General features: G+C 46.6%; 1 protein-coding gene and 1 pseudogene across 3 annotated transcripts in view; one reads left to right on the forward strand and one right to left on the reverse strand.

Moving 5' to 3' along the window:
• GABRR2 (gamma-aminobutyric acid type A receptor subunit rho2) overlaps positions 1-18,230 on the forward strand; it is a 44,839-nt gene extending 26,609 nt beyond the window's left edge. For 2 of the 3 annotated variants that reach the window (XM_020877448.2, XM_070450125.1), the window contains exons 3-9: positions 6,590-6,657; positions 8,264-8,487; positions 9,559-9,641; positions 9,834-9,974; positions 12,072-12,224; positions 13,285-13,481; positions 17,567-18,230. In XM_020877448.2, coding sequence (XP_020733107.2) covers positions 6,590-6,657; positions 8,264-8,487; positions 9,559-9,641; positions 9,834-9,974; positions 12,072-12,224; positions 13,285-13,481; positions 17,567-17,878 — 1,178 coding nt within the window. In that variant the 3' untranslated portion in view covers positions 17,879-18,230. The remainder of the gene's footprint in view (positions 1-6,589; positions 6,658-8,263; positions 8,488-9,558; positions 9,642-9,833; positions 9,975-12,071; positions 12,225-13,284; positions 13,482-17,566) is intronic. The other variant, XM_070450126.1, reaches the window with a different exon arrangement.
• Positions 18,231-25,167: 6,937 nt separating this feature from the next.
• LOC139029751 (U6 spliceosomal RNA) lies at positions 25,168-25,258 on the reverse strand (annotated as a pseudogene).
• Between the last annotated feature and the right edge of the window lie 2,598 nt (positions 25,259-27,856).

A 27,856-nucleotide genomic window follows, 5' to 3' on the forward strand; every position in this document is an offset into this window, starting at 1 on the left:
AGTCCCCTCTGGGCCTTCTCGCCTCTCTGCTCCTTGATCTCACCTGTGCCCGGTGACCGAGGCAGTCACTGCGCATCTGAAGGATGTTAAATGTAAGAACTTGGTTTGATATCCAGTGGAGACTCCTTCCAGACTAACAACAGTGTCAGAGTTTGGTCGGAGATCGGAACCAGGACGGACAAAGAGTCATCGTTTTACTTTTTTTAACCTTCACTATGCTGGGTCGTTCCCGGGGCTCGGGGCTGTCTGGTTGTAGTGCTCGGGTTCCAGAGGCTGTGGGTTTAGTTGCACTGTGGCATGTGGGCTCTTAGTTCCCTGACCAGGGATGGAGCCTACATCCTCCGCACTGGAAGATGGATTCTTAACCACTGGGGGCCAGGGGAGTGCCGAGAGTCCTCAGCTTTAGGAGGGGAGTGGGCTGTGGGAGGGCCGAGTGTCTACAGAGAGGAGAAGGGGCCAGGCAAGAGCTGCGTCGCAGAGATGGAAAAGGAAGGGGTCTCCACCAAGGAGAGTGATCATGGAACAGAGGTCAGGGAGCCAAGCAAGGCTTAGGGAAAAAGACTCCTCAGCTCAGCAAGTGCAAGGGGGAAGGAAGGCATGGATGAGCAGGAAGTGGAGACAGCTGGCGGAGATAGCACAGTGGAAGAGTTGAAAGCAAGAGGAAAACGGTAACCAGGACATGGGACATTATAAAACCTCACTGCTGGAGTTTCATTAAAGGTCAGTTGTCCAGTGTCCTCAAACGTGACTATGGGTCGGCATCATTCCAGGACTTGTGACGTCTCTGGGGCGGGAGGCTGAGGGTAGGACCCACGAACTGCACCTCTAAGTGCCTGGTGATGCTGATGCTGGTTTGTGGAAGGGAGAGCCCTGACCTGGTCCAGCCTCGACCCCACCCCAGGTGGATGGTTAATGCCTGCCGCACGGCACTTACTGCTGCACAAGAGACAGTGCTCAGCATGAAAAAACCAGGTCTGCTTTCAAACCAAAATGCTGATCACATCCACCAACAGGAGAAAGAGTCTCAACTTCACTCAGCTTTCAAATTAACTCCGACTTTCTAAGAAGCTCTCAAGGAACGGGAAGGGCCATGGCGGAAATTCAAGCCATGCAACCTGCAGTGGTGAAATTTTCATGAAGTGTATTCATCCATGTCGTTGACTGTAAATGTAACATTCCATTCTGAGAGTATACCATAATGTATTTTTCCTATTCTGTAGATAGGTCACGAGGTTTACATAGCTTCCATTTTGCTGGATGATGTCTTCTAAGGTGATTGTACCAATTTGCACCCACCACTGGCAATGTCTGAGGTTCCTCCTGTTGCTCTGTGTCCTTATCAATGCCTAGTGTAATTGCTCTTTCATATGAGCCTAATTCTTTGGGTGATAGTATTAATATTTCATCGTGGTTCTAAGGGAAATGTCAATGCATCTTTGTACTTTCTCATATGTCTATTGCTTGGTCTTTTGTTAAATGCCTATTTAAATCTCTTGCCCCTTTTTGTACTGCATTATCTGATTTTTTCTTAATGAAACTCTTAGCAGTTATTTTTATATTCTGTATATGAGCCCTTTGCCAGTCACATGTACTATGAATATCTTCCACTCAGTAGCTTGTTTTTTACTTTCTCCATGGTGTCTTTGATAAAGAAGAGTTCTTGGTTTTTTTTTATTGCAATTTCTCATTGACCTACAACATGTATGCAGAAAAGTACACAAATCATAACTGCTCAGCTTAGTGAATTATCAAAAAGTGAACACATTCTTGCAACTAGCACCTTGACCAAGAAACAGAACTTCCAGAACTCCAGAAGTCTCATTCTCTCCACCGTAGCCAAACATTGTCCTGGCTTCTAACACCAAAGGATTCGTTTTGTCATTAGTTTTCTTAAGGGTAGTGCTTTTTGTATCTGGATAAGGAAGACCATTGCTATCCTGCTCTTTGCTGTTTTGCCTCTTCCCTTTGAATCCACAGTCCACTTGGAGTTGTTTTGGACATTGTATGATTTGCACATATACATTGTCTCAGCATTAGTTACTGAGGATACTATTCCTTCTCCAATGATCTGCTGCTGCTGCTGCTAAGTCACTTCAGTCGTGTCCGACTCTGTGCGACCCCATAGACGGCAGCCCACCAGGCTCCCCCGTCCCTGGGATTCTCCAGGCAAGAACACTGGAGTTGCCGTTTCCTTCTCCAATGCATGAAAGTGAAAAGTGAAAGTGAAGTCGTTCAGTCGTGTCTGACTCTTCGCGACCCCATGGACTGCAGCCCACCAGGCCCCTCCATCCATGGGATTTTCCAGGCAAGAGTACTGGAGTGGGTGCCATTGCCTTCTCCCCAATGATCTGCAGTGGTATCTAAAGTCAGGTGTCTGTAAGTGTGTGTGTGTTTCTGGAGTCTCCACTCTGTTCTGTTTATTTATTTGTCCATTTTTATACTGGTACTTCACTCTTCCTTTAAAAAAATTTTTTTCCACACCACATGGCACATGGGGTCTTAGTTCCCCCACCAGGGATCAAACCTGAAGGTCCTGCATTGCAAGACCAGAGTCCTAACCACTGCAGTCCTGGTACTTCACTTCTGAATCACTGTGTTTCTACAGCAAACCCTGATATCTGGTAGAGCAAATCCTCCCGCCCTTTTTTCCTTCAAGAAGGATTATTATTGCAACTTTGAGTTTCCTAATAATCTCTTTGTCAAGTTCCACAAGAAAACCAAATGAGATTTTGATTATAATTGCATTGAGAAAAAAAAAGAGAGAGAGAGAGAAAATAATTGCATTGAGTCTATAGTTTAATATGAGGTAATTAATATCTCTGGGCTTCCCTGGTGGCTTAGACAGTAAAGAATCTGCCTGCAGTGTGGGAGATCCGGGTTCTATCCCTGGGTAGGGAAGATTCCCTGGAGAAGGGAATGGCAACCCACTCCAGTATTCTTGCCTAGAAAATTCCATGGACAGAGGAGCCTGGTGGGCTGCTGTCCATGGGATCTCAAAGAGTCAGACACAGCTGAGCAACTAACACACCCAGTTCAGTTCAGTTCAGTCGCTCAGTTGTCTCCGACTCTTTGTGACCCCATGAACCACAGCACGCCAGGCCTCCCTGTCCATTACAAACTCCTGGAGCCCACCCACACTCATGTCCATTGAGTTGGTGATGCCATCCAACCATCTCATCCTCTGTCGTCCCCTTCTCCTCCTGCCCTCAATCTTTCCCAGCATCAGGCTCTTTTCAAATAAGTCAGCTCTTCGCATGAGGTGGCCAAAGTATTGGAGTTTCAGCTTCAGCATCAGTCCTTCCAATGAACACCCAGGACTGATCTCCTTTAGGATGGACTGGTTGGATCTCCTTGCAGTCCAAGGGACTCTCAAAAGTCTTCTCCAACACCACAGTTCAAAAGCATCAATTCTTCGGCGCTCAGCTTTGTTTATTGTTGGTCCTTTATTGGACCGGAACCTGGTGGTCTGGAGTCGACGATGAGAGAGTGAAAGAAGGAAAGAGGCTAATATTCCCTGGGTTACGCGGCCAGCTTTCGCGCTCCAGGGAATCAGCCAGAAATACAGAGCTAGAGAGAGAGAGAGAAAGACAGACAGACAGACACGGGGACCCAAGCTCTGATGGAGCCAAGGTGCTTTATTGAATTCTGTAAGAGTATATATACCAGTAGCTTCTTTAGATAAAGATCAAGAGACCAGACTTTACAAGTTTACCAAGGAAGCAAGGAGCCAGAGGCCATAAGGCCAAGAGGTGATCTATAACAAAAGAGGGTCGTAAATAACCCCTTTCACCAAATGGAAAAGCTAATGAAGGAAATCCTATGCAAGCATTCCATCTCTTTGATCTCTGTCCTGGGAGAGGCTTGCCTGCTCCTCAGGCCCCTGAAAGGGACTGATAAGGAACCGAGGGCTCTAGAGAGATAGGAAACAGCACAGAGGAATCCTTCGGTTAAATGCTTCCCGACAGTTTATAGTCCAACTCTCACATCCATGCATGACCACTGGAAAAGCCATAGTCTTGACTAGATGGACCTTTGTTGGCAAAGTAAACACAGAATTAATATCTTTATAATATTGAATCTTCCAATTCAGGAAAATTATTTTTCCTTTACTTAGGTCTTCTTTCATTTTTCTCAGTACTTCATAGCTTTCTTTATAGAAGACATTTAGATAGTTTGTTAGATTTATTTCTATGTACCTATTCCTAGTTTTAAAAAAATATTTATTTATTTGGCTGCGCCGGATTTTAGTTGCAGCAAGCGGGATCTTCAATCTTCTTAAAGCTGAAAAACCCACATCAGTGTTCTGGAGCCAAGACATGAATGCCTAGTTAACTTCACTAGACTATTTTCTTTCTAACTCTTCTAGGGCTCAGTCCTACTAAAAACATAAAATTGCTCATGGAAGAAGGAGAAAGGCCAGTAATTTGGAAGAATTTCTCAAAAATCAGGTTGGGAAGGGTGACGAAATGGAGCACTCAGGAGAACTTGAGGGTGGAATGTCAGCCTTGGGCTGCTGGGCTGGTCAAAGGCCAGGATGACCTTCACTGCCCTGGGACCAAGGAAGGCAGAGTTGCTGGTCCCATTCAAGCTTGGGGGTGCGAGCCCCTGAACACAGCTCTGGAGCCTCCTGAATACACAGGTGGTTTCCAACAGCCCAGGATCCCTGACACCTGCCCTGCCCTCCCGTGTGGGTGGCACCTCACAGCCGTGAATTCACCCTCCCAGCTTTCTCTCCAAAGACCGACTGGAGCTCCAGAGGGCTGGGCCGGCCCGGGGACAGAGAGACACAGTAGCAGGCACCACGCGAGCTGACGTACTTTATCTGGTCAGACACTGTACTCATTATCTGAAATCCAGGGCACGGGAAGGGGGTCCAGAGAGGGTGACGGCTCTACTATTTCTGCCCTTGGCTTTGGGGTGACCGGGCATTACAGGCGTGTGGTGCTTTGTAGAAAGGGGACACGGGAAAGGGAGGGTGAAGAGCTCTGGCCCGGGGCTGTTTTAATGTCTCAGGGGTGACGGATCCAGAGGACAAGGGAGTAAACAGCCCTGCTTCCCACGGTGATACTGGGAGTACACAGTCCGGCACGGGTCTAGGTGCTGGGAGCGGGGACCCAGCCCGGCTGCCGGCAGACCCTTCCTCATGTTGCAGTCCCCTCAGGAGAGAGAGACCAGCAGTCAGCCCTGAGGAGGGGGCCTCTGCCTCACACTGGCCATTCCACTCTGCCTGGAGCCTGGAATAAGAAAAGACTGGCTGCCAGAGCACTGATCTTTCATGGGCCCTGACCTGAGCACAGGAAAATAAAAAGATCAGCCTATGACCCAATTAATCTGGGAGCGGAAAAGTAAAATTAAGAAGTGGGGATTCCCTGGCAGTCCAGTGGTTAGGACTCAGTGCTTTCCCTGCTGTGTGCCTGGGTTCAATTCCTGGCTGGGGAACTAGGATTCCACAAGCTACACTGTGTGACAGGTGAAAAAAAGCGGTGTGTGTGTGGTTCATTTGTGTTCATGTTTAAGGACACAGAAAATAGCCGTGAAATCCCGCCAGTAATAACTAAAATGCTCTCATTCTACCATGCTCAGTCAAAAAAACCCAAATCTCTTATGGTAAGATTGGAAGTGTTAGCAAACCTACTGGGAGAGGTTTGGGGAAATCGGTGAGCCCATCCAATGTACTGACCCACTAGATCCTGTTAGGATCTCTGATCCTCCTTCCCTGCCCTCAGCTGAAGTCCCTGGCCCTCCCAGTCCTCATTCCCTGAGACCCAGACTCCCACCGCCACCCTAAGTTTCTCCCAGCTCAGATCACTGTGGGTCGGCATGCCCCAGTCCTGCAACCACTGGCCAGGGCCCAGCGACCCCAGGTGCAGCAGGCTGGCCTCCAGACAATGCCTTCCTCTCAGAAGGCCCTGTCCAGGTGCCACCTGATGCTCTCAAAGACATCTTTTACCTGTGAGTGGAATAGCATTCATTAATATGCCTACGGATACAGGGTTTTGGTTATTCCCATTTAAGAGGTTTTTAAAATACTAAATATTTTAAAATATTAAGATTAAATTTAAATAAATATTAAAATCTAAAAAAATCATTTCACAGAAGCATAACATATACATAATCCAGCTCATCCACTCATATAAGCATAGATTAAACACCCACCCTGGCCTTCCCAGGTGGCGCTAGTGGTGAAGAATCTGCCTGCCAATGCAGGAGACCTAAGAGATGCAGTTCGATGCCTGGGTCAGGAAGATCCCCTGGAGCAGAGCGTGGCAACCCACTCCAGTATTCTCTCCTGGAGAATCCCATGGACAGAGAAGTCTGGCCGGCTACAGTCGATGGAGTCACAGTCGGACACGACTGAAGAGACAGCACACACATATGCGACCTAGGAAAGGCACTTAAGGTAGACACAGTCCCAGCCTTCATGGAGAACGCCTAGGCACCCAACACGTCGGGAAGGAGTAAGAAAACCCTCAGGGAGTTCCAATCACTGCCTCAGCCCTGCTCTACTCAGGGCCCGCGTGGACGGTGGCTGGAGCTGTACGCCCACCCGGGGAAGGCGCCTTAACCAGCTGTCTTTGCCCCTCTGCAGGCCCTGCCATCCCCGTGGGCGTGGACGTGCAGGTGGAAAGCCTGGACAGCATCTCCGAGGTGGACATGGTACGCGGGGCCCTGGGCGGGCAGCTCCGGTGCGGGATCGGCTGCGCCTGGGGGCGGCGTCGCAGCCGGAGGGGCTAAAGCTGGGGCTTGGCGGCTGACCCAGGTGCGGTGAAATCTAGAGCCGGGGTTCTCTATCTTCATGGGTCAGAGCTTGGGAGGGTGCTCTGTCACTCAGCCGTGTCTGACTCTTTGTGGCCCTCTGGACGGCAGCCCATCAGACTCCTCATGGAGTTCTCCAGGCAGGAATGCTGGGGTGGGCTGCCGTTTCCTTCTCCCGGGGATCTTCCCGACCCAGGGACTGAACCCCAGACCCGGGCCTCTGCTACACTGGCAGGCAGGTTCTAGCGCCAACTGGCGCCGTCTGGGAAGCCCCAGCCTGGGAGGGGGTGTTGATTGAATGCAGATCCTCGGCACCACGCCAGACTTGCCGATTCGGTCTCTGGGAGTGAGAGCCAGCACCTTATGTTCTGAACACACCCCTCAAGGAATGTGAGTGGTCAGACGAGCCACACTTGGAGGGGCACAGGAGGTGGATGCATTCACCTGGAAGTCTGCAGGTCTCTGATCCCCAGTGCCCGCCTCTCACCCTATGGTGGGGTCCAGCAGGATTGGGTGGTCACCAGAGCCTCTTTGAAGAAGTCTCATTTCAGCTGAGACCTGATAGCTGTGGAGAGGGCACAGCAAGAGCTTGTCTGAGATCTCTGAGGCAGAAGAAACAGGGAGTTTGCAAATACAGACAGAACAGGGAAGTGAAGGACTCAAGAGATGGGCTGGTTGGTGCTCACCTCTACGGGACCGGCCTGCAGGACAGGCAGGAGGGATCCGGGTGGAGCTGGTAGAGCAGAAATGGGCATCCACTCTGAGCCCACCATCACAGGCATCTTTCCAGCCTTCCTCCACCTGCTCCCGGAAGACCCATCTGCATTTATGTCTTAGGTCTGGGTACAGTGTAAGGGCTTCACTCTTGGTTTAAGGCACAACCACGGAGACACTTGTTAACAGAATAAGGTTTCAGGCTGAAATTATACTGCTGCCTATCTCTTCATCCATTCATTCCCTTCATTTTTTTCCACCCTGCAAATATTTATTGAGCATCCACTTCTCTGCTCTTCCAGGCATTAAACTAGGGTCTGGAGATTCAGTGGTGGGCAGGACATAATTCTGCCTTCAAAGATCTTACAAGTCCAGTGGTAGAAATCCTCCTAAATGGGACCCTTGACTGTCCAGGTTTCTGGAAGTGTCTACTGAGTTGAGTTGAATGGTGAGCCAATAGGTAAGGTGAGCACAGGTGTTGGAGAGGGTGGAGGGCTTTGGGGGAATCCGGGCCTGCTGGCTCCATGCCAGCCAGAGGGCATCACAGCTGCCATTTCTTCTTTGCACAGCCTGAAGGAGGAGCTGTGCAGTCCCCTGGGCTCCAGTCTCACGAGGCACGAGAATGAGTCATTCTCTTTCCCTTGGCAGCGGTAGCTGTGGTCCGGCAGGACTGCAGACTGTCCCCCAGACTCTGGAGGCTGGGTCCGAGGTATCCATCATGGTGGTGGATGCAGCAATGACGGTCAGGAAGGGCGCTGTGTCAGGCGTCTCTGGTCTCACCCTGGCTCCACAGGACTTCACCATGACCTTGTACCTGCGGCATTACTGGAAGGATGAGCGGCTGGCTTTCCCCAGTGCCAGCAACAAGAGCATGACCTTTGACGGCCGGCTGGTGAAGAAGATCTGGGTCCCCGACGTCTTCTTCGTTCACTCCAAAAGGTCGTTCATCCACGACACCACCACGGACAACATCATGCTGAGGGTGTTCCCAGACGGGCAGGTGCTGTACAGCATGAGGTAACCGTCCCCGGGGCCATGGGCTCCGTCTAGAGTCGTTCTAACACGTGTGGACGATGCCGGGGAGGGTGTGACTGATTTACCACCGTGTCGTCAGAGCTAGACTGTGCTTTGCATGGCAGGTGAGGAAACAGCATTTGTAGAATGAATTAGCTATTCAATTTCGGGTTAAAAAACCACCACAAAGAAAAAACAGCCCTCTATTAAAAAAAAAATGTGTGGTCTGTCCGTTTGGCCCTGGAGAGTTTGCCACTGTGGTTGGGTCTGTGGAATACATGGGAGGTCTGAACCTTCTGATAACAGAACTCTCTAAAGATGAGATGGCCACCATAATAGGTGGTAACTTCCCCATCACTGGAGATCGTAAGCTTGGGTTAGGAGACTAATTGAGCCTGAATGAATTGAGGGAGACAATGATCTTTACACCCTCCACCTCTGACAGCCTATGATTCTATCATTCTATCAAACATATTATCAATGTTTATTAATAATAAACATTAGAAAAAGAACAACAGCTACTGCTTAATAGAGGCTACCGTATCGTGTCTTGTGGGCTGACTTGAGTGATTATAGTCTTACCTCCCACTTTCCAGGCCTGCCTGTACAGTTTGCCAGAATTTGATGCTAATAACTTTGAGAGGGTGCTGCGGAGGCATAACCTCTGGGTATCTCTGGGGAAGGTGGCTTTCTGAATAAGAACAGTGCCCGGAAGAGGTACCGGTGTGGGTCATTCACAACCAACACCCCAAGGAGCTGGGATCCGGGCAGAGCAAATACCACCATTTACAGAAGACAAAACTCTAAAAGTTAACTTAGAGGAACTTCCCTGGCAGTCCAGTGGTTAAGACTCAGTGCCTCCAATGCAGGGGACACGGGTTCGATCCCTGGTTGGGGATATAAGGTCCAGTGGGCCACATGGTGCTCAAAAATAAAAAGTTGACTTAGAGACCTGGGTCTCCAAGCTTCCGGAAGGAGGCAGCCGCTCCTGACCATGTCCGTGTCCTCCTTACTGTGGGCAGACAGGCGAGTCAGTAGGTCACTGCATGAGACGACATGTTTGTCTTGTTCTAGGATTACGGTCACCGCCATGTGCAACATGGATTTCAGCCACTTTCCCCTGGATTCTCAGACCTGTTCTTTGGAGCTGGAAAGCTGTAAGTATCTGTGTTCGTAATGACAGACCTTTGCCTTCTTCCCTCCGTGTGCCATTTTAGTAACTCTGAGGCTGAGTACCGCCTGCCGGAGATAAGACCTATTTACTCCCAGGCTGGTGTAGGAGGTCCCTGTTGCTCCTCCTTGCCTCAGAAGACAGGGAGTCAAATTAACTTCTTTTCCTCTCCCCAAAGATGCATACACAGATGAAGATCTGATGCTATATTGGAAGAACGGGGATGAGTCCCTGAAAACGGATGAAAAGATCTCCCTGTCTCAGTTTCTGATTCAGAAATTCCACACCACTTCCAGGCTGGCCTTCTATAGCAGCACAGGTAGCTAACTTCTGCCACGGTTGGGTTTGCATGTGGAAGAAAACACATTAGAATTCTTCTTTGGCCCCCTCTGATGAAAATAATTTTTTTATTATTTTAATAATGCATAGTGCAACAAAACAAAAATAGCACTTAAATGCAGAGGATTTAAAAGTTGCTGCCCTCTGAAATCCCATGGTTGGAGGCACTCATTCTGAACAATTCAGCAAATATCCTTGCAGACATCCTGATTAATTATGTCATTTTACAAAATTACATAATTTTACAAAGTTGTTGTTTAGTCACTAAGTAATATCTGACTCTTTTGAGACCCCATGGACTGTAGCCTGCCTGCCTTCTCTGCCCATGGGATTTCCCAGGCAAGGCTACTGGAGTGGGTTGACATTTCCTTCTCCAGACGATCGTTCCAACCCAGGGATAGAACCGGTGTCCCCTCTTGGCAGGCGGATTCTCTACCACTGGGCCACCTGGGAGGCGCTCAGAAAAATGACAGAAGTCAGGTTTTACACACGATTCTGTAAACTGGTTCATCTGACTTAACGACATAGATGGATAGCTTTCAGGGAAAGGTGTTTACAACCTATATTCAGAGACACAGATTCATTTCTCACGTGCAGTGTGACCTCTTCTTGGATGCTGGGTCCATAGTGCAGTTCTGAGAGCGTCCATTTGTGAGCTCTGCTTTGATGCCACCATCAGCCCTTGTAACTAGCTGCCTGGGGCCCCTAACAAAGTACCGCAGACCGGATGCTTGAAACAATAGGAATGTGTTCCCTCCCAGTGCAGAGGCTGGGAGCCTGAGCACTCTGCTCCCTCTGAAGGCTCTGGGAAGGAACCCTTCCGTGCCTCTTTTCAGCTCCTGGCGGTGGCATTACTCCGGCTTCAGCCTTTATTGTCGCGTGGCTCCCTGTGTCTCTGGTGTGTCCATGGTGTGTCTGAGTCTTTGGAACCCCATGGACCGTAGCCCACCAGGCTCCTCTATCCATGGAATTCTCCAGGCAAGGATACTGGCGTGGGTAGCCATTCCCTTCTCTAGGGGATCTTCCCCAACCTGGGGACGGAACCCAGGTCTCCTGCATTGCAGGCAGAGCATTACAGTCTGAGACACCAGGGAAGCCCGTGTTTCTATGCATCTATGTGCAAACTGCCCTCTTCTCTAAGGACACCTGTCACTGGGTTACAGACCACCCTAACTCAAAGGCACCTGACCTCACTTTGATTACATGTACAAAGACCTGATTTCTCATAAAGCCACATTGACGGGTGCTGGGAGTTAGGACTTCAACGTACCTTTATACACTATACAGCTCTGCAGTAGCCACAGGACCACAGAGGACTTCTCACTCCCTACCCTTCCTGTCCCAGCGCTGAGAAGCCCAGGCCCAGGTGTGAGAGGGTTTTGTCTTACTGTCTGCTGCTACTTGGCCACTATCTCCCCGTTCGCCTGCCCCCAGCCCCGCCCTTCTGTCCACACCATCCAACAGTGGAGAGAAGCGAGCCCCAGCCAAGGGTGTCAGGACCGCCCGCGCCAGCTTCCCTTTATGTCCATGGTGCTCACCTGCATCCCTCTCTTCTCTTCTGCTCTGATGTCTGTTTGGCACACAGTTTTCTTTTCTCATCTCTTCTTGGCAAGTTTAAATCAACTCTTTTCTAAAGCCTTTTTTTTGAAACAAGTCATTTTTTTGGCTGCACCAGACAGCATGTAGGATCAACCAGGGGTGGAATCTGTGCCCCCTGCAATGGAAGGGTGGAGTCTTAACCACTGGGCCACCAGGGGAGCCCCTAAAGCCATTTTTAAGAATTTCTTTTTCATTATGTGCTGCTGTTTCGAGCATTTTATATGAATTAACTACTGTCTACCCAACGAATCTATGGTGTAGATAATATTGATGTTCTCCCCAGTTTATAGACCAGAAAACTGAGGCTCAGAGGGATTAGATTTTAGAAAGGAAGCTTATTGTACTAAGGCACCCAATCATGAACTTTTAACTTTCTGCCGAAGATGAATATGATGATGGGAAAAGAAGGGCTCCCGGGAAAGTAGTTTGTTTTTGCCTCTGTGATGGGATCTCACTGGCTTCTTCCTGTGTCCCGCAGGCTGGTATAACCGTCTGTACATCAACTTCACGCTGCGTCGCCACATCTTCTTCTTCTTGCTCCAAACCTACTTTCCCGCCACGTTGATGGTCATGCTGTCCTGGGTGTCCTTCTGGATCGACCGCAGAGCCGTGCCCGCCAGAGTCTCACTGGGTAAAAGCACTTGATAAGGTGTGGCAGGGTGGGTTTTCCGTTTTGTTTTTTCCACCAGTCACTATGTAGAGAAGTAAAAGGCACCATTCAGGGTTCTTAACCGACGGTCTGTCTGCGTCAGAGGAGCGAACTTTCCTCCTGCTTCTTGCTTTCCAACTCCACACTGCCCTCAGTCTCCCAGACCACGTGGTGAAAACCTCAGGGAGCTCAGACCACACCACCTCTGCTCAAGTCATTTCAGGAAGAAAGCACTTTTCTGGGATGTGGATCTCTACCACTGGGGGTGTCAGAGCTCAGTACTCTGATAAGTGAGGCAATTCGACAAATGCCCAAACTTACTCTGTAAACACAAAAACTTTGTTTGTTGGCTTTGTTTAGACAGAGTTTGGGAGCAGGGCCCATGTTTCGTGGTTTCTTGGAAGGAAGGGGGAGCTGCGTTCCCTGGAGTGGTGGCTTAGCCTTGGAAGCCCCTGTGTCAGAGTCAACGCTTGCACCTCATCATTGTCAATTTGGACAAAATCAGGTTGGGTTTGACCAGCAAGGCACAGTGAGGAAGAAACTGGTGTGACAGGCTTTCTGGACTCAGATGAGGGAGGATATGTTCTTCTCTTGAGGTTTGGGAAGGTTCCTTGAGAGGGGATCTTTAGCCCCTGCTTTTAAATTTTTTAATTAAATTAATTTAATTAGTTTTAAATTTAAATTAAATTAAATTAGTTAACTTTTTATTAAATTAAGAAATTTTAATTTTTGTTGAAGTATAGTTGATTTTCACAGTCAACTGCTTTAAATTCCACATCTGAGCAGATCCTCTGGGATGAACCATGGATCTTGGCGGTCACATCACAGAGACCCCCAGCTCCAAGGAGCTCAGAGCAAAAGGGGACATGCAGTGAGTGGTCCAGGAGGAGACCGGGGTGGCTGCTGCGGAGCAGACCCTCACACCTCTATGAGGTGGAAATCTGCCAGGGGCAGTTCTGGTTGGATATAAGAGAGAGAGAGAATGTAAAATGGGGCAGCCGTGTACGCTTGTCAGAGGCTGAACTAAAGCTGGACGTTGCAGGGATCACCACGGTGCTGACCATGTCCACCATCATCACGGGCGTGAACGCCTCCATGCCCCGCGTGTCCTACATCAAGGCCGTGGACATCTACCTCTGGGTCAGCTTCGTCTTCGTGTTTCTCTCCGTGCTGGAGTACGCGGCCGTCAACTACCTGACCACCGTGCAGGAGCGCAAGGCGCGGAAGCCGCAGGAGAAGGCGAGAGAAGTTCCCTTCATTTCCTGGTTGGAGCCCATGCTGCGGGTTGGATGAGGATAGCCGGAGGGAGGAAAGGGAGATGTTTGTGCAAAAGGAGGAGGAACCATTTCAGAATAGTCTAGCTTCTGTCACAAAGGACCCCAGAAAGTAGCTAGTCTTTGGACAAAAGCTGGGAAGACTTGGGTTCTTGATCTCAGCTCCGCAACTTCTCTCGGGCCTCAGTTTCCTCATCTGTTTTAGAAAAGTGTGACAGAATCCTCACCCCACCTACCTCCCAGGGTTTCTGTTAAGGGTTACAACACCCTTGCAATAGCGTATGGGAAAGTTATTTTGAAATTGTATGGTTCTAGATGCACATAAAGTCTCACTATCATTCCTGAACATGTCTAGGGAAAATGTCTCCATGGCCTTTGAGCAGACAAGAGGAAAATTCTAGCATAAAAAACTCATATATTTATCAGTTCTCTGGCCCATTGATCCTGAGACTTTAGCCTTTAGGCTCATTGGAAATACTGTGCTATCTATACAGCACTGCACTACACTAAAGTATACTATGAGATGGAATGCAAATGGGGAATTCAGGGCAATGCGTGTGGGCAGAGAGGGAAAGTCTATTCTATTCACACACAGACTCTTACTGATCACCTTAAGAAATAAAATGCCAACTTGTTACCAAATCCTTATTCATCATTGCACTAATAAAAATGATGTTCATCTGAAAGATGTAGAGATTAGGGGACTGAAAAGTCCTACATTGATGCATGTCTAGGTGTCTGGGAGCTCCTTTGCATAAGAGAGCTTTAAATTCTAGGCAAAGACAATGTGTTGCATTTTCAAAAATAGTCTTTCAATTCCACAATATATCTGCTAAGTATCTCCATGATGTCTTCAAATATGCTAGAATGTTTAAGATACACACTTGAAGTTCTCTTTGGAACTTTTCTGCTTCAGCGTTTGGATGTTTGTTCACATTTTCAATAATCTGTACATTCAGTCAGTCAGTCAGTTCAGTCACTCAGTCATGTCCGACTCTTTGTGACCCCGTGAACCGCAGCACTCCAGGCCTCCCCGTCCATCACCAACTCCCGGAGTTTACTCAAACTCATGTCCATCGAGTCGGTGATGCCATCCAGCCATCTCATCCTCTGTCGTCCCCTTCTCCTCCTGCCCCCAATCCCTCCCAGCATCAGGGTCTTTCCCAATGAGTCAGCTCTTCGCATGAGGTGGCCAAAGTATTGGAGTTTCAGCTTCAGCATCAGTCCTTCAATGAACACCCAGGACTGATCTCCTTTAGGATGGACTGGTTGGATCTCCTTGCAGTCCAAGGGACTCTCAAGAGTCTTCTCTAACACCACAGTTCAAAAACATCAATTCTTCGGTGCTCAGCTTTCATTGATCATTATCAAATGCCTTTGATTCTACTTAAGATTTATAATCTACTTGATTTATAATCTGTTAGGCTTTCCTTTGAAGAGCTTTTCAAAAAATAACAAAGCCTTCCCCTGACAAATATGGACTTATGAACTATTAACCTCGTATAACATATTCTCAGGCAGATCATCAACCTATTACCATATGATGAACCTGGTCTTGGGCAGTGATCATACGATGCTATCTAAGGAGCAAAGAGGAAGTCCTCAGTGAACAGATCATTGGCCCCAAGTCTAGTTCCCTGTCTATGGGAACAGAAACCCGGGCAGTAAGGGCTTGCTGTCCACTGTTGTCAAACATGTGATTGAAAGGCTGAGAAGGTATAGTTGCTGGAGAGTAGACAGGTGGGAAGGCGTGAGATCTCTCTCTCACTGCTCCACAGAGAAATCACTATTCACGACTGTTAACATGGCCCCCAGTGGAGCTGAGGTTCCCAAAGGGGCCTGGATTCACTTTCTCAGCCTACTAAAGTTGAAGATTCCAGGCCTACCCCATATCTATGGATTCAGATTCTCTGGAGCTGGCACCCTGGAATTGGCATTGCTGACAAGTTCCCGAGCAATTCTGATGTCCACTGAAGTTTGACTTCTGCTCTGCAGACGGCAAGTCTCACCAGAGCCTGCTAGATTTACCCGGGTTCCAAAGGGGGCTCTATGCCGCTTTGGGTTGAAGCTGGAAGGCACGGGATCTGCTCCACCCCATGTGCTCAAATTCTTTGGCTGATTATCCAGACCTGCCCAGTGTGCCGAGAGCCACTTAATTTTTCTCAGCAATGAGCTGATGGGGGAAATAGAGATTTTCCATAATTTTGGTTATAACTCAAAATCTTAAAAGTCAAACAGACTTTTAGCAGACAGAATTTCAGCTTAGAGCAAGGAAAAGGAGTAAAGACTTGTGTCTTAAAAAAAAGAAGTCACAGTGATATAACAATGTCTCATAATTTTACCAAGTTTGGGTGTGATTATATCTAAATGCAAAGAATTGAATAGATGACCTCTTATTAACCCTTATCCTTAAAATCTATGTTAATTATTCTAGGAATGTATTACTGGGCTACTTAATTACTGTTGCTGATGGGACAAGATATAGAACTTATAATGAAACAATCATGCCTGATTAAAAAAACAGCTCTCTAAACTAGAGATTTCTTCAAGTGTGAAAATACTTCAAGTAATTTTGATTTTTTTCATCTATTTTTGTATCCTAATGCCTCTTGGTATCCATCTGTATATTTCAAGATCCATGATAGTAGGAGCCAGGGTGTGAAAAGTTATTATTTTACTTTCCCAGATGGAAAAGGCACAGCAGGGCTGAGAGCAGAGCTGGAAACATGTTACTGCCAACAGACTGAGATAAACCCATGGTCAGTAGGCTGGCATCATGTTTTGTCCAGCATCCATCAAACACAAATCCTTTTCACTTGGGTATGTGAATCTTTGTTTAAATTTTTAATAATCTGTACATAGGTTATTATCAAATACCTTTGGATTATATTTAAATACTTTTGGACTTTATACAGGAAAGTATTGGACTTTCCTGTATAGAGTCATTCAAAATATGTCAAAGCCTTCGTTCAACAAACATGGGCTCATGAGCCAAACGTTAACTGGTGCCAACTTTGCTGACTCAAATTGTGAGGCGTTAAGTAAAACCATTTCCCTCCCTCCACCTTATAATTTCTCATGAACGTGTTCATACTTGCAGAAGTGGTTGAAAAAATAGGATAATGTACATCCATACACCCTGCCCCTCCATCCAGCATTGCTGACATTTTGCCATTTTTGTGTGAACTTTTTCTCATATAAACATATTTTTTTGTCAGTGCAGTTGAACCATTTAAAAGTACAGGGCAAAGGGTTGGTGGCAGGGTATAAATTAAGAGTTTGGGATGAACAGATATACACTACTGTATATAAAATAGATAAACAAAGACCTACTGTATAGCACAGGGAACTGTATTCAATAGCTTGTTATAACCTATAATGGAAAAGACTCTGAAAAAGGTCTCATATATATCTATATCTATCTGCATAGGCATACTTAGATATATAAAACTGAATCACTTTGTTCTATACCTGAAACTATACATTGTAAATAAATTATACTTAGAGGATTATCCAAGAAAAAATAAAATAAAACAATAAAAATACATAACAGGCAGGCACCATGACCCTTGAACCTTAAATGTAACCCTTTAAAATAAGGACAGTCTCCTACCTAATCATCTTTGTGTTTAAACACAGAGGTGGGGGCCCCTGGTTGGAACCAGAATATGTGGATTTGAGGTCCTAATTCTGACACCGGCTGTCTGATCCCAGGAGAGTTGTATAGCTTCTCTTGTTCTTAGCTTTTGCTTCTGTAACTGAGGGCGTTTGGACTAGACAAGTGGTTCTCCTTAGCAGAATAACCTGAGAGCCTTAAATCAATTAGTCTAGAGTGGAGCCTGGGGTGCGCAGTTTAAGCACTCCCAAGGTGATTCTAATATGCAGAGAGGCTAGAGAGTCATGGGACAAAGCGACCTCTGGAGATGTTGCTAGTTCTGCTTTCTGTGGTTCCGAAGAGCTGTGGGCTTTACTCTCAGCCCAGGCCCCTTCGTCTGGACCCCTTCCAGGTCTAAACGCGCCTGACGTCTCCCCCGTGTTTGCTGCCTGCAGTTCCCGTGCATGTGCGGAATGCTTCACTCAAGAACCATGACGCTGGATGGGAGCTGCAGCGAGTCCGAGGCCAACAGCCTGGCCGGCTACCCGAGAAGCCATATTCTGACGGAAGAAGAAAGACAGGACAAGACAGGGGTCCACCTGGCCCTGAACAATGAATCCAGCTCCTCCAGGAAGAAGGGGCTTTTGAAGGGCCAGGTGGGTCTTCGCATCTTCCAGAACACCCACGCCATCGACAAATACTCCCGGTTGATATTCCCAGCTTCCTACATATTTTTCAACTTGATTTATTGGTCAGTGTTTGCCTAGGGGCTCCAAACCTGTGCCTGGTGAAGGCAACTTCTAGACCCTTGGACTGTCCTGCCTGATATGGACATCTCTGGGGTCTGGCGGGCTGCCCACACATGGACCTGCTGACCGTGTCCCCCCACAGAGCAGCAGCTCCTGGACCACCCTGAGCAGCATCCTGGCCCTTGGAGGACCCCAGGAGCCCTCCAGCTGCCCTTCCCCAGACCTCATGGGCGTGCTCGTCATTCATGCTGTGTTGTCCCACTTCCTGCCTCTCGGGGACTGTCTTCTGTTCTTGGGTGTGAACAGTTTCATGAAAGCACCCTTCCAATAAAGAAAAGGCTCAAATGCCTCCCAGATGAATATTCTGAGACCCTTACAAAGCCTCAGATTCTGTTATAGAGGAAAGGGGGAAATGAAAGGCGAGCTTAGGGGCTTTCTTGATAGGAGACAGGAAATGAGGATTCAAAATGGAAATGAAAGAAATCTGTAAACTCTACACCTGGACTAAGTGCCTATCTAGGAAAGAAGAAAAAGGAAAACTCAGATCCCAAACAGGAAATGATTTGACCTGAGTGAGTCTGGCAACTCCCATGATTTTGCAGTATTAAGGGACATCATTCTTTCATCCATCTATTCAGCCACTCATTAAATATTGAATACCCAGCCTGTGCCAGCGTTTATTTTTCTCAGCAATATGTGACAATATGCACTGAATATTGCCTACCAGGGAAACACTGCCCAAACCCATGAAGGTACAGAGTTTTTTTTGGGGGGGCTGGCCATCTGGATAGAGCTGACTCCCCATATGGCTGACCTTAGTTATTCCTCCAGAGGCTGAGCTGATAACCCTTAGCCCAAGACCCCATCGTAAATCAAACTGTTAGCCTAGACCATCTGGCATGGCTGTAGGCCCCCAGGGGAACAAAGACCCTCCTATCAGGCAGGACAGTTCAGGGGTCCAGACATTACCTCTCAAGAGCTGGAGGCCAAGGCCCAAATCTGTCTTTTGTCAAGGTAATCCTGTACTACACAATAATCCTTGTCAATTCCTCATTGTCAATGTGAATAATTCTGCTTCCAGTCATTAGAAGATTCATGTAACAAACATTTAAAAACATCCCTACACTAGATATTGGGCTTCCCTGGTGGCTCACAGGGTAAAGAATCTGCCTGCAATGCAGGAGACCTGGGTTTTATCCCTGGGTTGCAAAGATCCCCTGGAGAAGGGAATGGCAACCCACTCTAGTATTCTTGCCTGGAGAATTCCATTGACGGGGGAGCCTGATGGGCTATAGTCCATGGGGTCTCAAACAATTAGACATGACAGAGAGTCTAATACTTTCACTTTTTTTCACTGCACTAGACATAGTGGGATCCAAAGTAAGAATAAGACATAATTATATTCTCACACAGCCCTCAGAGAAAGGACTGGTCAAGGATGTGGTAAGTGGTTATGTATACATTAAAAATGTTACATGCAACAAAAACGGTTCAATGTGTAATGGAAACTCTGAGGAAGGAATGATTTCCAGTGGAAGACTGAACCTCATGGAGATGACAGCTTCTGAGCTGTTCCTTGAAGGTTGGGGATCTGGAGAAGAAATGTTCATGCCAAGTGCACATGTAGAAAGCACATGCTAGATGTGGGCTTTCCAGTATGGTAGCCACTGGCCATGAACTTAAATTTGTGTTAGTTAAAGTTAAAAACACCTGAGTTCCTGCCACATGGCACTAGCCAAGTTTCAAGTGCTCTGCTCAATAGCCGTATGTGGCCAGTGGCAGCTCTATTGGATAGTGCAGTTAAAACACATTTCCACAGTCACAGAAAGTCTTATTAGTGCTGCTGTGGATGGAAGGATTGGCCTGAGCAAAAAGCATGAGAGAGGCAGGATGGTTTGGGATTGCTGAGTATAGAGTTTGTGGGGCAAGTCATCTTTTTTTTTTTGCTGGATCCTGGTTTGCGGGAAGAGGTGAGAGACGAGCTATTTCTGCAACACTGGGAGTCATGGCAGGTCCCCCAACCTCTCCCTCCACACCCAGGCTGATGGGGACAGCGTCCCCTCCATGTAGTTGCCCGGCCCAAGACCAGTGGCTCTCCCAGCCTTGTAAACAAATGAAGAATGAAGGTACATAAAGAGGAAATTGCACGGTACAGGGCATCTGGAAATGTTTAGAAACCTTTACTCTCTGGAGACTCTCTAAGCCACACTGCTGCTCAAAGAATGATAATTACATTGTCATTAAAAATACATCCTGTTTCTCTAGTTGTTGCATTTAATTCCAACACTGCTTGACTTCTGACCACGTTGTCTTCATAAATGGAAGCTCCTATAGCATGCTGGCCTGTTCACACTTAACAGAAATAAAGATGTATTTTAACTAGCTTATATAGTGAACTGGCATTCATTCTATAGCAAACAGAATTGTAAACAGCATTTTATCATGAGCCAATGACACCTTCGGATTTAGCACAGTCTTACTGCAGTGTGATAATGTGACTCTATGTGAGAAAGGTAGAAATTTAAATGAGGTAAAGAGGAGAACCGTAGGAGTGGAGAACAGGGATTAAAGAAACGTTGAGCAGAGAGTGACTCTCTGTAGAGAGGACAGACGAGTAAACATAACCGTTACCAGAGGTGCTTGGATGGTGCTTTGGTTTCACTGAATCTAAGGCACCCTCAAATGTAAGATGCCCCATAGTTTATGAACCACTGAGAGGAAAAAATGCTGCTAGTTAAATTATAGCAGTCAGCGATTATAGGATGAATCCCGACTTCACTGATGTTAAATTGTAAAACGTGTGCATGCTGGAATAAAAGAAATAGGTATTATACAAAAACTGATGATCAAACATGCTTCTTGGACACCAAGGAGACATTTATCAGCACTTATCTTCAAGACCTTATGCCCAGGTGGGGGATGGGGTGGTACCTGGGGTGGTAGCAGATAAAGAAATGAATGGGAGACTCCTTTTAGTCACTAAGAAACTTACACTGGGGAATTCCCTGAAGGTCCAGGGGTTAGGACTTGCTGCTTTCACTGCTGAGGCCCAGGTTCAATCCCTGGTGAGGGAACTAAAATCCCACAAGGCTATGCAGAGTGACAAAAAAAAAAGAAAGACAAAAGATAACAAAGTTCACACTCATAATAGGCATGGTTTAAAATGGTCCAAAGGAGGGAGACATTACAGATTCTGCTGTTTATGGTAAATTTTGAGCAATGAGGAGGGAAGGGAATATTAACACGGCAGAAGGAAAGCTTTGGTGTGTTCAGGGAACTGGGAGCAAGCACTCCACCAAATGTAACAAAGTCTTGGGTTTGCATCCTAGCAGTTCCAGGACCTCAGTGTCAAGGGTCCTTCTAGGTTCATTCCACTTAGAATAAACCTGGGGAAGAAACTGGATGGGTCTTGTCTGCACCCACAAATGTCAAAGAAAATCAGAGCTCTGGGTTGTAAGCAAGTTTAGAAAATTAGGACTCTTCAAAACCAGTTTGATTTTGTTCTTTCTTCTGCAGAAGGGAAACTATGAATTTAAAAAATGGAAAGCTGCTGAGTTTCAGGGAACCAATGAGGCAGGAAAATAATGATGATGATAGTGGAAAAAGTTCATGATAAGCTCGGTGATCTTTAGAATTGCAGCCTGTGTGCTGACATTGACTTAGACCAGGCAGCCAGAGGGAGAAGCTAGTCCAGTGGAGGGTGAGGAGTCTGGGTCTGGCAGGCAAGCGGAGATGTCAAGTAAAAACTTACAAAGGCTGGTCTAGGGCTGAAGGGAATAAAGATTTGGGACTATCATCCCAGATGTGCTCAAGGAAGTTCTATCAAGGGGAACAAAACTCCTCAGAAGAAAAGCGGAAGAGAGGAGGTCTGGAGATAAAACCTCAGGAGTACTTATTTAGGTGGGAAGAGGAATGCTGATCAGAGAAATAGAAGAACCTAAGCTGGGCCCACAGACCTGGTAACCAGGTTATAAACACCATTCTCGGACCACTTCCACTAACTCCAACTGAAGAGTTTGAGGAACCCACTATTAGGACCACAACCCTCATCCAGGCCAGGTATGCCATAGTATTCTTTTGAAGTCCTCCAAGAAAACAAGAGTCTAAAACCATCTCCTATTGTAAATAGCGGTTCTCTGAACATTTTTCCTTCTACCTACATAGAAGGATACAGTCACAGATACAGTAAGAAGGAATACTCTCAAGTGGGGGAGGGGAGGGCTGGGGACAAATAATAGCATAAAAATTGAGAAGGGTAAAGGCTGTGAACAAGCGAGGCAAGATGGAAGCCAGAGGCCAGATGGGATCAGTCATGCACGTAGGGGACTTCTCTGGTTTCCAGTGGTTAAGACTGCATGCTCCCAATGCAGGGTGCACAGGTTCAATCCCTGGTCCCGGGAACTAAGATCCTACATGCCACAACTAAAGATCCCACGTGCCCTGATGAAGACCTGGCGCAGCCAAATAAACAACTGATTTTAAAAAATCGTGCAGATAGATGATGGCCTTCCTTGGCAAAGAAGAGGAACCATTCTCTCAGGTACAAAAGGTTTATGTAGGTAGAAGGAAAAATGTTCAGAGAACTGCTCTTTACAATAGGAGATGGTTTTATAGACTCTTGTTTTCTTGGAGGACTTCAAAAGAACACTATGGAATACCTGGCCTGGATGAGGGTTGTGGTTTTAATGGTGGGTTCTCCAAACTCTTCTGTTGGAGTTGGTGGAGGTAGTCCAAGGGTGGTGTCTATAACCTGATTACCGGGTCTGTGGACCCAGCTTGGGAAGCAGCAGTTTTGGGTGGTTGAGACTCTGCACTTCCTCTGTAGACGAGTGTAAGTTCGACCCCTGGTGGGGAAGCTAGGATCCCACGTGCCTCTGGGCAGGGCAGCTGCACTGTGTAAAAGGAGCGCGGGGTGCACTCCCTGCTCCAAAGAGCACGCAGTGAGAGCTGGCTTCGTGGCCCCTGATTCATCTCTCACTTCAACCTCATGGGGGTCTTAGGGATTTTCATCCTACACGCCGACTGAAATGTGCTATCTTCCATAACTGTGTTCAACCCATCAGGTAGGTGGATCTGCATGAAACAATTCATTGCTCATAGTATTTTCAGGCAAAAAAGTGATTTATTTCTTTACTTAGAGAAGCGACTGAAAAAAAAACCAAACCCAAACTGGCCTGGGTTGTACTGAAACGTGTCTGCCTGGAGCTATCCTAACAGCCAGTTGGAATTCAGAGTTAAACTAGGGCTCAGGGTTAGCTCCTCGAGACCAGAAGCTAAGCTGTGGGACCAGCAGCCACTCAGAGCAGTCTACACGTCCCCAACCTTCCACCCCTGACCCCACACCGATCACTAAGAAACTTGACGCAAGTTAAAATGGCACCCACAGGGAAGGCTGTGTGCCCAGCACGTGTCGGAGGGCGAGAGCACTGGCCTATTTGCCCTGAGAGCTAAATCCCATGCCAGAGGGACCTATGTCCCAGCGTGTCCAACCTCCAGAGCTATCTGAGGGCAATCCACACCTGTAGTATAAAGATACTCTCCATCAGCGGATTCATTAAAATACTCAGTCCTCACTTTCAGACCTGCAGATGTCATCATGACATGGCATGTGGGTCAACTTTGAGAATATTAGGTTTGGGATTTATTTTAAAAGATAAATTGAAAAACCAACTTCAGGTGTAGTACGTCACGTTGAAACAAAACTGACCAGGTTTATTGGCGAGTGCTCTTTAGTCCATTTAGCCCAAGGTATCTGACATTAAACGTGCCTATTAATAACCTGCAGACCTTGTTAAAATGCAGGTTCTCATTTAGTAGGTTTGGGAGGGGACCTTGGCTTATGCGTTTCTTTCATTCTTTTTAAGAAATTTTTATTTGGCTGAGCCGTGTCTTAGCTAGGGCAGGTGGGATCTTAGTTCCCCAGTTAGGAATTGAACCAGGCCCCCCCGCATTGGGAGTGCATAGTGTGAGCCACTGGACCGCCAGAAAATTTCCAGGATTATGTGTTTCTAACAAGCGGCCTGGAGATGTCAGTGCTGCTGGCCTGCAGACCACATCTTAAGCAGGGAGGCCCTAGAGATCCCCCTCATTATTTAAAGTTAAGCTCAGATGTCACCTCCCCTTTGTGACTTTCCCTTACATCCTCTCCCTTCCCAAAGCATAACTTATCTTTAACTCATCTATATTTCCAAAGCATGTTATACATTTGTGCATTGAGGCGTTTCCTTGATGTTTTGATGATTCTCCTTAATCCACGCTTCCCAGGCTTGAATTAGTCACCTGGCAAACTGTTGAGAAAGTCTCAGTGCCTGAGCCCCACTCCCAGAGTTCATGATTTTCTTATAATCCCAACTCTCTTTTTGGTGGTGGTTGTTCTTAATAACAGTAACTCTTCTTAAAAGGCTGGTACCAAAGTCTGAAATAAATTGGGGGAAGGGGAGAGTTTTGCATGGTTTGCAAACTGTGTTTCCTGGAACCCAAGAGATTCTCTGGGGGTTGTTTCAGGGTCTACTCTTGGAGTGGGAGCTGCTGAAGTAGGGTTTAGAAGAGGTAAGAGGTGAAGATGGCAAGATATAAGCCAGAAATAGAATTGGGACCCAAACCTTTTCACGTTTACGGTTTCCCACAAGAAATCTGTGTGGTCTGAGACACAACGGGCCCAAGGGAAGTTTCCATCTTCTCCTATCAACATTCCTTAATCCAGAAGGTACCTGGCCTCCTGGCATGGGGGGAATGGAGGCCAGAGGTGGGAGGGACAGGCAGGCAGCTTCTACCATGTAGAGCTTTGGTTTTCTGCTCCAACATCAGATTTGCCCAAAGTGCTTGAAGGAAGATTCTAGACCCAGGTCCTGGTCCTCTGGTTGCCAACCTCTTCTGACCTCCCGCCTTTACCCAGTCCCTCCTTCCCATCACCTTTCCTTTCCCCCAGAGAGCACCCCTCCTCTGCACCCAGAAGGAAGCTGGCAGCTGCCGCCCTGTATCTCCGATTACCCACCTCGTCCACACTGCCGTGGCCTTGAAGGGCTGCAGGACGGAGCGTGGCCACGAACCTCTCTCCTTCCTTCTGTGAGCAGACCGAGGGCCTGTGAGTGGGGGCTGCCGCAGGGGATGTCATCACAGGTGCAACAGCCTTACGAGGTCATCTCCGAGGGGCGGGGCTTCTGTCTAACCTCTCAGCTGCTGCATTCCAAGGTACGTAACAGTGTTGGCACATGCTCTTTCATTTGATGGAAAGAAGGCGTGAAAGCTATTTTTTAAACAGAAGTATAATTGATTTATAATGTTTTATTAGTTTCTAGTTATACATGAAAAATAGGAATTTCCTTGTCATCCTTGAGCAGGGGGCATGCTAGTCTCTGTATTGTTCTGATTTTAGTATAAATGTGCCAAAGTGAGCACTGAAGCTACTGTTCATAAGCACTCACTATGCGCTAGACACTGTGCTACATATGGATTATAGAAATTTCTTCTCTCCAAAATCTCAGGCTTTGTATTTTTGTTTTAATTTCAGTTACCCTTGACTATCGTCTTTTTTATTGAATGTTGGAGAAGAAGGAAATAGTTGTACTTCATCTATTATTGTAAAGATGTCCCCAAACTAAGATATTTTCCTCAGAGTTACACCTTTTACATGTAAGGACACATCTACAATTTTTGCCAAAATGTTTTTTTAAACTCTGGTGTTTGTAGAGAAATTGCTTCAAAGGTACTGTAATATAGCTTTGTAATTAGAAAAGAGGATGCCTTATCTTTTTATCTAATTTCTTTTCTTTTTATCTTTAACTTATCTTATTCATGTTCAGTATGGAGGCAGGAAGCTAGATATGAAGTGAACGCATTTTGCCAGCTATGTGACCTTGAGTAATTTAATTAATTTCTCTGAGTTTTAATCTCTCTATCTGAAAAAAAAAAAAAAAGGATAATTCTGGCCTCTTAGTGTGGACGGGAGGAATGAGTTAGAGGGTCTGAAGTATTCAGTTCAGAAAATTAAAAAATAGACGAACGGAGAAGGAAGGGGATGAGGAGGAAGAAGAAGGAAAAGAGAGGGAAGAAGGAGAGGATGAGCCAATTTTTAATTTTTCCAAGTGAAAATACTTAAAACCACAGCCGCAAACCAGTCTCTAATTGCATCTATAACCGCAATCATTTCTAGCGCTCAGCTGTTCGGTTGTGTCTGACTCTTTTCGACTCTACGGACTGTAGCCCGCCAGGCTCCTCTGTTCATGGGATTCCCCAGGCAAGAAGACTGGAGTGGTTTGTCATTTCCTCCTGCAAGGGATTTTCCCAACCCAGGGATGGAACCTGTGTCTCCTACATTGGCAGGTGGATTCTTCACCACTTGGAAAGCCCACAATCATTTCTAAACCAACAACAAAAATTTTCACCCTGAAAGTGTAGGAAGACGTGATCTCAGAATATAAAATCCTTCTAGTCTGCTCTTTACCTTGACATTTTCATCAAAAGAACAGATGAAAACTGTTTTTGTTTTTTTTTTTTATTAATACCTATTAATTTTAGTAAATTTAAAACCACTTATGATTATATACTTACACATAGAGGTGAGTACTGTTAAGGACTTTGCAACATACACTGATACAAATATCCAATTATTATGTCATACACCTGAAACCAATAAAATATTACATGTCAATTATACCACAATTAAAAAATGTTTTAAAGTACTGTTAAGAAAAAGAACCTAAAACAAAGGATACTGACTACCCTGGACATTTTTTTCCAGTAGCCTTTCGGGATCCAACATCCATCTCTCTTGACCCTGCCCTGTGTTCTGGGAGGTTACCTTGGTGCCGTCCCTCTGGTTTCAGTTTGGGTTTAGCCAATAGCATCAGGAGGAGGTTCGAGGGTGGGAGCAGAGTGAAACCAGGCCATTAGCTTCCCCACCCTGCCAGTATAAACTGACTTCATTTCTTTGCTGGAAAACACAGCTATTCTCTCTAGGTTCCAGGAACCCTCCCTCTCATCATTTACTGCTATAACTGAGGGGTGCTTAGGGCTTCCCACTGTTACTAGCCAAGGATGCTTTCTAGAGTTGGTCTGGCTGGCTTCCCTTAACAGGGCCCGCATCTCTGTAAATGGTCTCATTGAACTCACCTGTGAGTGTGCCTTCATTTTTCTAACAGCACCCGAGCCTTTACACTAGCCTGAACCGGAGCGAGGTGGGAGAAATAAGGAAGAAATGTTTGAAGGAAAGACAAAATGGCTGGAGCGTGGGGTGGGAGGGAGGGTGTGGGGTGTGTGTGCGTGAGATATGATGCTGGAGGTGGAGGCAAGCCAAATCATGGGTCATGGGCTGTAGTGGATGTTATTCTTTCTTTTTTTCCCTTTTCTTTCCGTTTATTTTGACTGCTCAGCATTTGAAACTCAGCTCCTTCCTGTATTTGGGGAATCCCTCACTTTAGTTGTGCTAATGATAGGTGGGCTGACTTCCTGTTAGAGAAGCTCAGCTCCAGGCAGCTATGTGTGGTCACATGACCTAGTCTAAGCCAATCAAGTGGACCCGCCCAGTATTTGGATCAGGAGCCAGATGAAAACAGTGAAGAATTCCCTTTTCCTTTTGGTAAGTGAGGCAGTGACTCCAGTAATTGTTTCCAGTATGTTGGCAGTGCCAGCTGTGGCATCTATTTCCTCAGCTTGGTCCCTAGCCTTATGGGTGACTCACATTCTTTTATAAGTTTCTCTCCTCTGAGTCAGTTTCTTCCTAGTGGCAATAAGTTTTTTTTTTTTTTTCCATTTATTTTTATTAGTTGGAGGCTAATTACTTTACATCATTACAGTAGTTTTTGTTATACATTGAAATGAATTAGCCATGGATTTACATGTATTCCCCATCCCAGTCCCCCCTCCCACCTCCCTCTCCACCCGATCCCTCTGGGTCTTCCCAGTGCACCAGGCCCGAGCACTTATCTCATGTACCCAACCTGGGCTGGTTATCTGTTTCACCCTAGATAATATACATGTTTCAATGCTATTCTCTTG

The sequence above is a fragment of the Odocoileus virginianus genome, chromosome 19 (assembly GCF_023699985.2).
Source record: "Odocoileus virginianus isolate 20LAN1187 ecotype Illinois chromosome 19, Ovbor_1.2, whole genome shotgun sequence".
Lineage (NCBI taxonomy): Eukaryota > Metazoa > Chordata > Mammalia > Artiodactyla > Cervidae > Odocoileus > Odocoileus virginianus.